This window comes from Manacus candei, unplaced genomic scaffold (genome assembly GCF_025592945.1).
Source record: "Manacus candei isolate 608988 ecotype Guabito, Panama unplaced genomic scaffold, ASM2559294v1 h1tg000005l, whole genome shotgun sequence".
NCBI classification, from domain to species: Eukaryota; Metazoa; Chordata; class Aves; order Passeriformes; family Pipridae; genus Manacus; species Manacus candei.
Window position 1 is genome coordinate 19,472,501 of NW_026138053.1, and position 15,448 is coordinate 19,487,948.

General features: G+C 42.5%; 1 protein-coding gene across 2 annotated transcripts in view; it reads right to left on the reverse strand.

Annotated features, from left to right (window-relative positions):
• The window catches only part of NEK7 (NIMA related kinase 7), a 61,462-nt gene extending 47,347 nt beyond the window's left edge, over window positions 1–14,115 (reverse strand). Inside the window, exons 1-2 of one of the 2 annotated variants that reach the window (XM_051804577.1) lie at window positions 13,895–14,115; window positions 1,241–1,324 (exon numbers count right to left, since the gene is read on the reverse strand). In XM_051804577.1, the coding sequence (XP_051660537.1) occupies window positions 1,241–1,297 (57 nt within the window). In that variant the 5' untranslated portion in view covers window positions 1,298–1,324; window positions 13,895–14,115. Of the gene's footprint in view, window positions 1–1,240; window positions 4,560–13,894 lie in introns of those variants that run through there. The other variant, XR_007907286.1, reaches the window with a different exon arrangement.
• Window positions 14,116–15,448: the final 1,333 nt, after the last annotated feature.

Genomic DNA, 15,448 nt, shown 5'->3' on the forward strand with positions numbered 1-15,448 from the left:
AAAATTATTTTCTTGAAGAAGTTACCAGTGAAATCCCAAAGGAAACTACACTGTCCCATACATACAATGCTTCAATAAAGTTTCTTCAGAATCCAAACTTATCCAAATAACCAGCTCAAAATATGACTGCAAAGCCTTGCAGAAGATTTCCCTACATTTCCACCCTGGTATTGAGAACTAGCATGCCAAGGCTACCAATCCTACACTTAATGGGAAATACCACCTTGAAGACCGTGAATCATTGTTTTTAAATTCATTATTACTACACAGGAAAAAGTCTTAAAAAATACCATTGAAAAACTTCAAAGCAAGCTACACATTTCTAGGAAAAGGATTTGAATGAAACAGAAAACAAAATGTTTCACTCCTTCAGTCTATTGTGTGCACTCTGAATACCCACAGAGCTCTGAGCCCTCAATTTTAGGGGAATACAATCAAATTAGTCAACAGAGAGCAGAACAGCAATGTTGAGCAAGGACATGCAATGTCTTCTGTATAAGAAAAAACAAACTATTGTTCTTCAGCTTCTGGAGAAAAAAAAACAAAACAAAAAATTCTACTCTTGTAAAAATTCTATAACTTAGAAGTCTAATGCTTCAGATTTTTTATCTTCTTCCATCATCCTTTTCAAAATATGCAAGAGATTTGGGAGTATTTCAGTACCTGCACTTCTGAAACGTCCTTGGAAGTAATGAAGTACAGTGTTTTAACTTTGCAGATAACAGACTAGGCCAGAGCTTTCAGGCACCTAATTTCAAATAGAAAATAAGCTTCTAATGGCACAAAGTCTAGTTGGAGGCCACTAGCTAGCAGCATACCTCGGAGGTCCATCCTGGGTCCAATCCTGCTTAACATCGTCATTCATGATCCAGATGATGGGGTAAAGAGCACTCTCAGCAAGTTCACGGGGCACACAAACACGGGAGGAATGGCTGATGTGCCAGAGGGTCATGATGCCATCCCAGGGGACCTCAGCAGGCTGGAGAAATGGGCTGACAGGTCCCTCATGCAGTTCAACACAGTCAAGTGTAAATCCCCGCACCTTGGCAGCAATAATGTCACGCACCAGTACACGCTGGTAGACAATTACAATTAACTTCAGGATCACCAGAACACAATCTATCTGCTTACAGTTTCATTATTCCAACAAGAAATAAAATTATCTCTTCCTCTATTTGAGAAATGATAGCATCCACTCTTGAATAAGTTTAAAGAAAAAAACAACACCAGATATATGTACCTGTGGTTGAAATGGTGGAGCAGTAGGCCCCTGCATGCCTTGTGATTGTTCATCCATTCTGTAACGTACGATGTTCCTTATGTCCTGAAAAGAAAAATACAGTCATTACACTGTAATTCAGTCTGTATTTATGATTGATGAAATCAGAAGAACAACAAAGTAATCCATCTTCTCATTTGTATGCTTGAGTTTATGAACATTTAACTATTCCAACCCTGCACTGTTCGGGAAAGGAGATTTTTTTTATGTTTAGCTATTCTATAAAATTTAATAAATCACTATACGCATCTGAACTTATTACTAAAAAATGTGAATTAAAACTACTTGCACCAGACAAATGGCTCTGTCTAATAAAAGCTGTATCATCCCATTATTCTTTAACATCACCAACTGCTTCTTTAACTTCACAGATACCTGCTGGCCAGTACCTTGGACCTACGGACAGCACAGGAAATAGCAGATCAGCAGAAGACTTAAAACTGCAGCACACATACGGCTTACGTTGCAAAATCTGTAGATTTTACAGAGTATGCAAGAGTAGTTGCATCTAAATAGAAAAAAGCTAACCAGGTACACTCATTACATTCTGACAAGCTAGCTAAAAGGCCTTTGAAATACTATATTAGAAGCACAGCCTCTATTCTCAACTACGAACTTCTCATTTCCCATCAGGGAAGATCCCTGCCAAATTCCCAAGGCTTTGACCAATCATAAGCATTGTAAAATTCACTGAATCATTACTAGGAAGAACAGGAGAGACAAACCCACAAATACTCGGGAGGCTTTTTTTTCCTCAACTAAGTGAATCCTTTCTTAGGCTATTCAACACTGCTGAGGGGAGCAGGTGCAGTACCAGAGTTACTGGTGCCTACAGGGGCCACCTCTGTGCGGATGAAGACAACAGAAAGTTCCCTGGCAGCTTCAAATGCAAACAAGGAAATAAACTTCCATACAAATAAGAGGCAAGCCCTGAACAACTTATTCATCACACCAACATGAAGTATCTACCTGGTCAAACCTGCCAAGATCTTTGGAGGAATAAGAGTCATGTGTCTGACAGGGATACTATTCTTTCTTTTCAATTTATTATTTTTTTTCTTATTTCCTGCCCCAAATCCTGAATGTTCTAGAGATAGTTAGACATAAAACAATTTTTATGATACCTCCTAACATTTAACGTTAGGAAATTTCCTATGACAAATTTATTCTGCTAAACCTATGTACTTCTGAATACAAAGCTATTTACATTCCACAGATCTTTGTTTAGAGTGAGTACATAAAGTTTTCTCAAATCACATTTAAAGTTCAGCATGAAAGCACAGAATCTATTAGCTGTTAAAACGCATGCAAATCTTCCCAATAATGTCTATAGAGTATTAAAAGGGCTAGAAATAACAGAAAGCAGAAAACCTTAGAAAGGCTTAATTGCAAAATATTTAAGAAACTAACGAACAGTTCGTGCTCACAGCACCGTTGTTGTTCTTGCAGTATTGTTGTGATAACATTACTAATAGACAAAATAATCACAAAGCAGCTTTGCAAAGTTTCTCCATGAGTACACAGTTTCCACCTTGGGTACTAAGCAGTGGATTGGATACACAAACAAATCATTAGTGATCTGCTCTCCCTGGCCCATTTAAAGCAGTCACCCCCCACCATCCCAGTGCCATTAGCTATTCCTAACACCAAACCACAGCCACCCTCCAGAGCAACTAAGGGTCCCTTTAGGCTTTGCCTTCCCACCCATCATACTCCTGTATGAAGCAAACAGGCAGCAATTTCCTGTTGTAATGTATTAACGGCAACTAGTCCACCGACAAAAAAGATCCAAAAAAAGCAGTTTCAGGCAGGTCAAAATAAAATGAATAATTTTTAAAAAATCAATTATCAAACCACAGTGAGAAGCAGAAAAAAGAAGTAGGAATTGCCAAGACTTCTAAGACTGTCAGAGGGATCATGCTGAGAAAGGGTGAATCAGCTGGCAAAGACAGCACACACCACTGACCAGGCAATCTTTCAGCCAGCACTAGGACACCAACACTAACACTTCTTCTGGCAAGTTCTAAAGCATCTCCCATACAACCTCCTCTCCAAGGCAAGAAATCATAACACAGCAGCACTGAAAATTAAACTGTTGTCACAAAGCTTCATCTAAATTCTCCAGGTAGATTCACAGGGGTTTATCCAGTTGCAATAAATTCTGGGGAAGGAATAAGGAATCTTCTGCTAGTTTCTTGTTGTAGAGATCTTTCCATCACTGCTAAAAAGGCAATAATTCTTTTCTGAAGTGCTATTTTGAAGAGTCTTTTAAAAGAATTAAGTCTTTTAAAAGAATTTTAATCTTTTCAATAGCATCAGTATTTCTACTGAAGGTTTTGTGTGTGGTTTAAGTATGTTTAAGTATTGAAAATCCTGATCATGTAATGCACCAAAAGATAACTCCTATGGGTCAGACACTTGTTTCAAAATGTCCAGGGAAAAGAAGTAAACACAAAACTCTTTATCCCCTAATGCAAATATATACCCAAGATTAATGAAATCTAAGCTGAAATGTTTAGATGATGTATGTTGATTCAGGAATTACACAACATGTTCATCTTGTCTGAATGGTCAGGGACACATCCATCCAAGTGTTTGGGACTTGGTCTCTCTCTTTTTTTCTCCCTTTTTGAATCTGGGAAAAGAGTAGAAATGGGAGAAGTCATATTATCACTGCCAGTGGCTCCACCTTCTGTGGCTTGGTTTTATAATAAAAAACAAGCAGACCAAAGAGATGACACATTCTACCACACAAAGCATGGAAGATTAACTTGTGGATTTGTTGTTACTTTTGCAGAAAGACAAAAGATCAGTATCTAATGCCCATATACCAAAGTTATTCTATTTTTTTAATTTGCTTTTGTCTTTGAAGACTGCAATGATAGATTCACATTTCAGAGAAATCTGACATTTTCATCATACAAAATCCCAAGGATGCAAAGAGATGGCAAGGATGCAAATTGAATCTTGTACTGTTTGTCATCATAAGCAAGAACTGGATTTTGTTGCCTGAAGACTTCATTGTGAGGCATGCCTTTCACCTTGATATTAACTCCAGGTCAAAATATAATGGTATAATATTGATCAAGTTTAAACTTGAACTGAGGCAGTAATTGTTACTCTTACAAAGATCGTTTTCAAGTTCTAATTTACAGTGAAAAGACACTAAAAAAACTGCAAAGAGTCTACGCTTGTTGAAAATTGAAATGCAATCACAAAACACATCTATTTGTGACGTATCTGTCACCTCTTTAAACAAGCAATAAAAAAGGTCTTCTTTTGCAAATCCATCACCACAATATATAATGGTTCACGGAAAACAGACAACAGAGGAGGAGAGGGGCGAGTCAACTACACCAGCACCACCCTCCAAAACCCCCAAGGGGCCAAATGGTACTCATGTTTCTAAACTCTCTCAAACCAATCATGTAAAGGGAAAGGACTCCTTGCCTACAGAACACCACTTGCAGAGAAAGGAACGATGAAACACTTTCTGAATCATTTCTGTTGCAAAGACAATGTTCACCGTTTTGAAGATGAAAATCATTTGCATTCAGACAGCCTGCACACAACAGTGATCACAGGACACAACCATATATGCTAAATCTTACACTCAGGTTATGGTTGCTAACACTTTACAGGTATGAGATGACTTCTGGTTAATGACTAATATTTCAAATCTTTGACTTTTTCAGTTGATTGAAACAGTAGGTGGCACCTACCCATAAAGGATGCAGGAAGAAGTACCTGGGGATACAGACAGCACAACCCATTTTTCATTTGAAATCACAACTGCACAGGAACTCCTCCAATTGACACTATTTACTCCACAAGACAGCAAAAGGAAGCCAAGTCCTCACCAGTAAGACTATCAAACTGCAACTGCCTGAACTGGGAGTAACACCCTTTCCTTCCTTCACAAACAGGCCTCGCTGTCCCTATTCAGGTCCTCAGTGGCCACCTGTCAACGCTCTCAGAGATCTGCCCACACATCTGAAGATTATGCAAAGATATAAAGGCAAGGGCCCGCTCCTATACCCCAAGCTCACATCCCACAGTCAGCACTCAGCTTTCCAGGTAGTTTCCAGCAGCCTGCTAGAGCAGAGGTGGGACTACCCCTGACTGTTAGTCAGAGCAGAGGACACACTCCTGAACAGGAGCCAGAGCTCATTGCTTTCAGATCACTGGAATGTATTTTAAAATAACATTTTAAAAAGAAAGATACCTAGGAAAAATTTGAAATCCTTGTCACTTAAGTCTAGCAACTAAGTCTTCACAAACCTGATCAAATTACTTCAGGAGAAAAAGCTTAAATGCACTGCCTAATCATGTGAAACATTTTTTTTTAAGCACTAGTTTCATAGCTTCAAGTCCTTAAAGTATTCACACTGAAATACATTTCATGGTCTTAAGGCAAAAATGGTATTGCTTTAACAGACAGCAGATTTTACAACAATAAAAATACAATGTTTTCCCATAGAAAGCATCATTAATAGTCTCGGTGATACATGGTTTCCATTAGCTACATGCTATGCACTTGGTTATCAATTTTGCATCTTAAGTGAGAATATATAATAATCAACGTCAAAGCAAAAACAGTTCTACTTCAAGAAAAAAGCAAAAGCAGCAGCTACTTAACAGAATATTCAGAGTGTTACAGTTCTGCTGAGAATCTGAGTATCTCAGTCTTCTTTCTTTCTGCAAAATATAGACGTAACTACTCCACATCATTGCTAACACAGAGAAACATGAAGTTACACCAGTTCACAATGTGTTGATCAGGCACACAGTCAATTTAGCTGCTGTTCACAAACGAAGGAATGTACTATGTTTACTTCTGGATTACACAATCAATTAAAGGCAGGTATTTTTAGTTTTTACTATAGCCATTATTTGAGTTAGGTTAGAGCCAAGGCTCTCCAGAAACAATTATCCATTTAATACCCTACACATCCTATTTTTGGATTCAAGTTAGATTCTTCAGTATCTAACTTGGATTTAAAATGGCAAGGTTTAGATAACTAAACTTTTCAACTCTCTTTGCTAGCTAAATTCAAAGATAAGGATCATCGTCAGTTGAGGGGAAAAACAAAACCAAAACCATATATTAATACTAGTTTGCATATAAGCATACAGGCTAAAGAAATATTCCCATTTGCTTATATCACGTGTTGACTCTCAGCTACCCAAAAGCACAATTTAAGTGTAGGTAGAATATTCAGTCACCCTGTTTGAACCTGAAAAAAAGCCCTGTGCTCTGGAAACAAGGGTTTAGATTTCCAAATGCCTTACTGAATATCCCAAACACAGTCAGGCAGCCCACCACACCACTGTTAATCCCAGCAGTGTGTGCCAGGGAGCCCGAGCGTGCCAGTCCAATTCCAGCACTGCTCTCTGTCAGCTGGAGAGTCACACTGACATAACCCTCAGCTCTGAGACCAAAGCCACATACCTCGTGGGAGGAGACAAAATTCAGACCCAGAAATGACAGCCCGGCCCTTCAGCTTGATGTGAGCAGCTTAAAAAACAGCCACAGTATTAGTTTATATACCGGACTGTCTTAAGTAATTTCTTCACCTCTTTAAGGCAAAAGCTTGGCCACTGGAGGGAACTGGCTTGCTGGTCAAACCCAGCTCTTACACTTTGTAAGGTCACCAACACTGATCAACACTTCAGCACCCACTCAACACTGGGTGTAGCTGCAATTTATAATGTTTATATTTACATGTCTTTTTATATGCAAGCATTAATAACTCAAAATGTATGTAAACTGACATCCACTTGAACTCTGCCAAGACTAACTGGCAAGAGATAAAGCAAACTCAGTACTCGAAGACCATGTTAATCACTATCACAATAAAAAGTCATTTATCCCTATTAGGATACTTATATATACACATACTTTATATCTATGCATAGTAATACATATATATGCAGATATACACACGTCAGCACATTCTTACAGATTAAACATCTATACCTAACTGTGTACACAGAATATTTCATTTTTACCATTGCTGGTTAATAGCAAATATTTGCTTCACACTGTCCAGGGAAAAAAAAAAAAAAATAGAAGGTATTCTCAAGTGTGGAAAATACATACTCACTTGTCAAATTCTCTGCAGAAGCATCCACAACAGAGGAAAGTTGTATACGCAACTTTTAAAGTGCTGAAAGTGATCGAATACCAATCTGTATACATCTATATTCAAGTAGGATTAGCCTTAATTTTAGAATTTAGCCTTAATTTTAGAAACAGTTCCTAAAAGCCACAAGATGACAAGACATTCCTCTCCTCTGCAGAGACAGCCTTGAATCTGGACAATACAAATCCCCAGTCCTTGTTAATCGACAAGTAGATATCAGCTAACTAAATGGAAATACTGCATTTTCCAGCAAATTTATGTCCAAATTCCCCACTCATGGGTGGTTCAGTCAAAGCACTCAAAGAACACACCGAGAGTTAAGCTGGGGTAAAAGTTGGTTTTAGCAAGAACAGAAGCAGCCATACACAAATCATACATTTCCAAAAATGTAAAAGAATGCACTAACGATTCACATGCAATTTTGTCATCCATTTGGCCCAACTTATCAGGTGTATTTCCATTCCAACCCTGAAAACACACAGCAGTTACTGTCTTCCCCCATCTACTAAGAGTTCACTCAGTGCTGTCTGACTAGAAGATTAAAGTCCAAGCCCTCTCGCTTCGCAAGTCTGCTCCCCTTCCTCTTCATTCATTTGCACAATTTAAGACATTATACTTTGTTTACTTCTCCCTCTCTATTTCAATTACGTCACTCCAGTAGATTGCTTATCTTGCAAGGTGTTCCCGAAGGGTTGTACATGCACTGACTTGCCCCTTATTGAACTATTTGTTTGTTATTTCATGTGAACTGAAGAAGAAACACAACTGAAACTGCTTGAGCAGCAGCCTTCTGCATTTTCATTTAACGTCAATTCACCTGAAAGAAATTTGATAACCCATTTCTTCATACTGAATAGCCAGTTATAAGGGACATAGGTGGATCATGATCACATCACAGTGAAAAGTTTTACAGGGAATGAAGTATTGTATCTAACTATGATACTATGAGGAAAGCAAATCCTCAGCCCACATCACACTCTGCTGTGCTCCTGCCTCTGTAAGAATTAAGTTCTAAGATGGCATGAACTGATTACATGATGCTGCTGCTTCCCCTGCCTTCAGCCATGACTCCCAGACCCTCCTTGCAGGGAGGCTCCTGTGGCTACCCAGAGTCCTGGTAAGAGAATTGAAACAAGCTGAAAACTAACCTTCACCAAAAGTCACTTTTTCCCAGTTAATTTCCCCAAATCGTACCATTGTAGAGACAAGGACAGAATCATGATGGCAAAAGACAGAGGGGAGGACATAGTTGGGACTAGAACAGCCCTAACTTGGATCAGTTCAATCTATTGCCAAACTACATCTCTAACATGAAATTATACAAGTCAGTCTAATAGCTCAGTAACACCAAAGGTCTTGCTTTCCCTCCCTTTTCTGCCACATGATCCTGCATTCCCATCTTGAACTCTTTGGACCTGGTGCTGAGCTGATTTAATTCTCTAAAGCACCTGGGCTTATGCTCCGCAAGCAGTGAGCAGAACCAGGGCATGCAGGAGTCTGGTGAGCACCAGAGAAAAAAAACAGGGGAAGTTCAAGGACAGGAGATGTAGGAAGAGAACTGTAGAAAAAACAGAACATCTCCCTTCTGGCAACAGTACCAACATTAGCTCACCACATTTAACTGTATTTCACCCTTAGCATGGAGCTGAACAAGCACTTCAACTCAAAAAAGCTGTAACTGGAAGGCAAGAGCCAGCACAGAGAGAAGGCAATTGATTGAACAAGCCAAGAGCTTTGTCAACAAAACACTGTATGGAAAACTAGAACTAGGAAGCAAATTAAATGGAAGGAGAATAAACCAGGGTAACAAGTCAAACTGGGGACAAAATGAAAAAAAAAAAAAAAATCAAAGATTTTTCAGAAGAAGGAAGCTAAGACATGATTTGGAAAGCCTTACTACCCCAAAACCTTACAACTCCCACATGCAGAGAGGGAAGAGATCATTCCCTAATGACTGGATGGTTTTAAATGCATTTGTAAAAACAAATTATTCACAAAAAGATACTGAAGAGATTTACTAAAAGTGTAAACAGGTGAGCTTCACATAGTTAACAAATACGCAGGACAAATTAAAAGACTGGAAGCACTGTCAGATAAACCCATTATGGCTAGGTACAGGGAAAATACATCCTGGTAGGAAGGCTGGGTGGATACCACTGTGCCACAACTGTGTCTGATAACGTCCATGTTGCTACAGGTGATGAAGAACACATTTAACAACAAATTCCATACACTCCTTAAAGAAATGTATAAATATCTGAGAAAGCAGTGCAAGACAACACCTTACTGCAGGTAAGGTGAAAAAATATACCTGCAGTATATAGTTCGCTAGCCCAAAGATGATAAAAATGAATGAAGCACTATAAAGAAAAGAGACACCAGGCTTTCTGTGACCCTCTGAGCAGCATTACCATTGAATCCCGAAATCCTGTATAACAACAGTGAGTAATCCAGGATCCCTGGGTCCAGAAGCAAAGCAGGTAGCAGCCAGCACACTCACTTCAGAGGCAGGCCAACACTTAAGCTCACAGCTGTTTCTATGTTTTACACTAAACCGCCACTGCCTAAAATATGCTAGATCAATTTGTGGTTCTGGAGTATCCTCGAGGACTAGCTGTGCATTCAGTACTCTGCTGGCTGCTTGCTACTCCTCCTATGAAGTCCTGCTTGTCTCCATGAACTTCACACACAGCCCACATACCTAACACACACTTCTGAGTTTCAGTCAGGGCAAGGACTGGAAGTTCACTGCTGCAAAGACAACTCCTTTTTTGGATCTGCTCTCAGATGAGAACGAAAAGGGTACAGAAGAAGGGCCTCTACAGGGCAGAATGCTATACATTTTCCCACCACAAGTTAATTCTTATTTTAGAATTAACTTTAAGTTCACTTGTGATATTTTTGCCTTCAGCTTTCTAGGAATCAGTAGTTTTGTCAACACTATACACTGACAACAGAAAATTAAAATGCACTGAAAATGACTGGTTCATCAACACTTCACAGCATCCAACTCAAATCTCCCCAAAGGCTTCAGCAAGAATCTAATCTACAAGCTCTACATGTACTTTTATGACATTGTGAAGTAATTAGTCTGGTCCAACATAAACCCAGCTACTAAATAAGACAGCAATAACTTTGTTATAAATCATTCCAAGCAGCTTAAAGCAAAGAGGCTTGAATGCAGACTCTCAAATGCCCTATGATGCAAGCAGTCTATTTACTCTGTCACCTGTAACCCAAAGCAAGAAAATCACTAATATCACAAGATTAACTACATGCAACCAGGTTTTAACATGATTATTCATAGTATTTTCTTAACAACTCCTCTTTTTAATGTCTTCTTTAAAGTTTTATAACAAATTCCCTTAATTAAGTATGTGTTCTGTTTGCCCAACAGGGAATAACAGCACTTGAAACATACTGTGTATTTTCTAGCTACAAAAATCACAACTAAAGCATAGTTATGTTCCATGTGCTCGAGACAAATGCACAGGATGTTCTTTACCAGAGAAGCAACTCATTTTAATAGCACTGCTTCTCTGAAGCTTTTTTAACTAACCTGACAGGAAGAATCACTTTAATACTTACTAAAATAGGAAACACATAGCAAGGTGATGTACTTCAGTCTAGAGCTCAGTTCCTTCCCATGTGGCCAGGGAGGTCAAATGGTGATAAACACAGCAAATCAGTGCTCTAAAGGCTGTCCTTATCACCACTTTGGTATTTTGGTCAGTTATTTTCGTCTCTGTTGCAAAGCAGATGTAACGCAGCTAAACTGAACAAATTCTCTGGAAATTAGTCAGTTAACTCCTATGACTATCCACAGCATTAACCTGCATAAAATAATCCCCACCCCCTCCTAAATTCTACTCCTTGGGAATCAGGAAGGATTTCTGAATAATCAAAAATTCCCTTGGAGGTAGACAAGAAGTTACTGCAGCTTGACTTTTCCAGGGGACTTTCCAAGGTAACGTGAACTCAACCACTCAGCACAGATGTTTGGAACAATGTCAAATTTCAGAAGGCAACACAGCATCGATGGCAATACAACTGAACGTAGAGCTGGTATAAATGCAGAGAACTGGACTGAGAGTTTACTAAACATAGGTGGGTTTTGCACATATGAACAAACTGCCTCTCCAAATCGTCTCTGCGGACAAATACACAGGACTGGCTCTATTTTGTGCAACTGAGCTCAACTCTTACACAAAAAAAGAGAAAGGCATGGATAGGCTATCTATCTAACAATTCAGAAGATACCACAGATCACAGTAAAATTAGCAACTAACTTCCTGCACTCTGTTTTTCATTTGAGTTTCTCATTTGCTCACGGGCCTTCAGATTAACTCCAAAATGTTAAAATTTTTTCTTCTTTTGAAACAAACTCCTAATTCTTGTAGACCCTGGAAGACACTGTGATAAGTCAACGAAAAAAAATTTAGTTGGATAGAATTCCTTGATTTGCTTTTAAATTATTTTTTTTACTGCAATGACTAAGTGGTGTGTTGAATACAAGATATCTAGGACAAAGGCAGTATTTCCACCCTTACAGTGAAGAATCTTTAAGTGTGCTTTGAGAAGTCATTTCTCCAAACATCAAATATTTATAAATACAGCATCTTCATGTTTTGAAACTAAAGAACGAGTGCTCTTAAATATTATTCTTCCAGTATCAAAAAAGAAAAACAAACAAACAAACTTGCAGGGCTTCACCTTCTTACTTGAAAGCTGTCGGACATGGCTTGTAAGTTTCCCTCTTTCCATAACACAACAGTTTTCCTTCCTCTGTCTAAGTTTTCCACAGCCCATAGTTCTTTTCTACTGCATTTCCTCTCTCTCAAGATAGTGTGAGTCTGAAGTTTAAAATACAGACATTTCTACAGCACCACAACACTTGAATTGTCTCCTAAATAGCCTGGAAAGTAAAATACTTTTAAATTTCATTTGTCTTGATTTAGCAAATCTACTCATCCAATATAATCCTCTGGTAATCCAAAGGGTGTATTTTATGGGTTAACATATTATTCACCGAAATTTCTGCATCTCAAGCTTGTAATACAACTTTATATAGGAAATATATCCACTACAGTCAGTGAAACTACTGTGTATGTGTGACCTTTCCCAAGAAGTGATGCAATCTGCAATCTGAGAAAACATTGCTATCACTTCGAAGGTGACAAAAAAGTTACCACTGAGTTGGTGCAAGAAGAGAAAAAAATTAAAACATTTTTTCTAATAATAATCAAATGCTCGTGTGATTAATGAACACCCTTCCATCATCTTTTACCAGAACTAAGGTGAATATCCTAAGTTCTACCATTCAAGAAATGACGCTCCTCACAAAACGCAGACCAAAACAAAGCATATTCCGCTGACAGCTTTCTGAACTTCTAAACCCTAAGGCCAGGCAGGTATAGCTCGCACAGACACAGAACAGAATTCAGGGCCAGTAGGAAATAACCGAGGTGGGGCGCTCGGTAAGGTCAAGGAGGGGGGGCATCCCCAACAGACGGAGGATGCCTCCCTTCCAGCGTTCCCCTACTGCCCCCAGCTCCCCCAGCCCCGCACGGCCCCGGGGAACCGGTCCGGCCGACACCGGGCGGGCGGGGAGCGGGAGGAGGGACGGCGGGACCACGGCCGGGCACCCCCCACGCCCTCCCGTGGACTCCCAGCGGGTCCCCCGGGCCAGGGCTCCCCCGCCCCCCGCCGCAGGGCCGCGGCTCCCGCCGACGGTGCTGTTTTCACTTGGTGCCCTGCGAAAGCCACAGGCTGGGCTGTCCCCGCGGCTGCCCCGGGGAGGATGTGCCATACAGCCGCCCCAGGCGGGAGGAGGGCACGGAAACCTGGAGGAAACCGGGGGGACACGCGGAGGCACAGCCCGGGAAGTAGCTCCGCTGGCGAGAGGCACCCGAGCAACACAGCGCGGCAGAGGCACCGGGAAGCGGGGCAGGGCAGCCAGAGGCGGCGGGGCCGGGCAAGGTCGCCGACCGCCCGCTCCGCTCGCCGTCCGAAACGCCACGGCAGCGCTCAGGGCACCGCTCCCGCAGCCGGCACACACGCGCGAACACACACACACGGACACACACATAGGCACACACATAGGCGCGCACACAGCGCCTCGGCGCCCCCCGGCCGCGGGACAGGGGCGGCGGTGCCCCGCTGGCAGCGCAGTCCCCAGCGCAGCCCAGGCCGCCCGCAGGCATCGCCCCCGTCCCGCCCCGGCCGCGCACAAACTTTCTCTCGCCAGCCCCGCACCGCCCCCTCCCACGCGCGGGCGGAGCGGCAGCTGCCGCGGCCAATGGCGCTGCGCCCCGGGGCCCCGCCGGCCAATGGGAGGCGGCGGGGGGCGGGCCCGCCAGCGGACCCCGCGCCGGGGGGAGCGGCCCCGGGAGCGCGGGCGCGGCCGCCGGGACCCCCCGGGAACCCCCCCGGACCCGGCACCCCTCGGACCCGCCAGCGCGCCGCTCACCGGGCAGCGCGGCTCCGCCTGCTCCTGCCGCGGGGGCCCGGCACCGGCCGCCGCTCCTCTCCGGCTCCTCCGGCGCGTCGGGCCCGTGGCCGCGCCGGCACTGGCGGCGGGCGTCTAGCGGGGCTCCTGGCGGGCGGCGCGGGCACCGGCAACAGCCGTGACCTACTCGCCACCCCACGCCGCTCCTGCCGGGCCCGTAAACATCCCGGCATCCCCGAGGATGGGGCGGGGCGGACAGCGGCCCCGCCTCGCTGCGTTTCCCCGCCCGGCCGGGGGCGCGGGGTCCGCTGGGGTGTGTCCCGGTCCGGGTCTGTCCCCGCCGGGCTGTACCTGGTCCTGTGCGCGGGGAGGTCGCAGCTCCGTGGGGAATGGCCTGGGTTGTGCCTGCCTTGGGACAGGGAGCGCTGATCTCATGGTGTTTACGGCAGGGAACACAGCGGGGCCTTCTCGTGCCCGGGCACTGCGGGAACTGCGGGTACGGGAAGCGCCGCTCGCCCCTGGATAAACCGGGAGCGGGAGAAACACCCGCTCCGGCCTCTGAAGCCATGGACTGTTCCTTCTGCAGTGCGGCGGACAGCACTGGTTTCAGGCTTTGGCCCAGCCAGATTTGGAAACACAGCGTGTCAAACAACGTACTTGCTCACTTTGTACGTAAATTGAGATAATCTACAAGACATTCGGTATTAACTGACTGTACCGGCTGGAAGTGGCTCAAATTCCTTCTTGCTATACTTGGAGAAATAAATGTTATGGGGGAAAAAAAGGCCAGACTCTTGATGAATCCTGTTCCACCATCTTCTACTTTTCACTGATGTTAGGTAGATCAAAAAATACTGATTTCGGGAATATTGCTGGTTTTCAGGTTCCTTGAATTTTAGCCTGCTGCAGGGCAAGGATAGGCAATTAACTTAACAAAGGAGAAGCTTTAAGAATCAGCCATAGGGAAAAAGTATGAAAGCTGGCCAGAATTTCCCCAGTAAGGGATCATTGTGATCAAATGACTTCTTCCTCAGGTGTGAAAGCCTTCTGAAATAGGCACTCCAATAATTTAAAACTCTCTTGAATCAGATGTACTTTCCAAACTTCAATTCGTATAAGGGTTTGGAGGTTTTGTTGGTTTTCTTTTCTTGTAACAGGTAAAGTAATACTTGATTTAAGTCTTGCAAAATAAATAGGAAATGGGACACTGTCTGGAAAAGGTCTATTCAGCTCCCTCTGTATAACATTATACTGTCTGCTTTTGAGGCAAACTTTTCAGCTTTGAGACATCTCCACTGTATTCAGTGATATAAAGTCTAAGGAAGTTTGAAAGGAAATTACTTTTATTGGCTCTCATTTCCCTGATGTTAACACATTTATTAATCTTTCTGCACATTTCCTCTTTATTAACATTGAGGCATTTGATGTCTCTGGCCAAATACAGTGACAAGGTGACCACTCAGTCTGTGGAATCAGACATACACTATAATCTTCCCCTTTGATGTGCATTTTGTATTTCTTTAAAGACAGTCCAAAAGAATGAATTGGAATGACGATTAAGAAAATAATTATTTT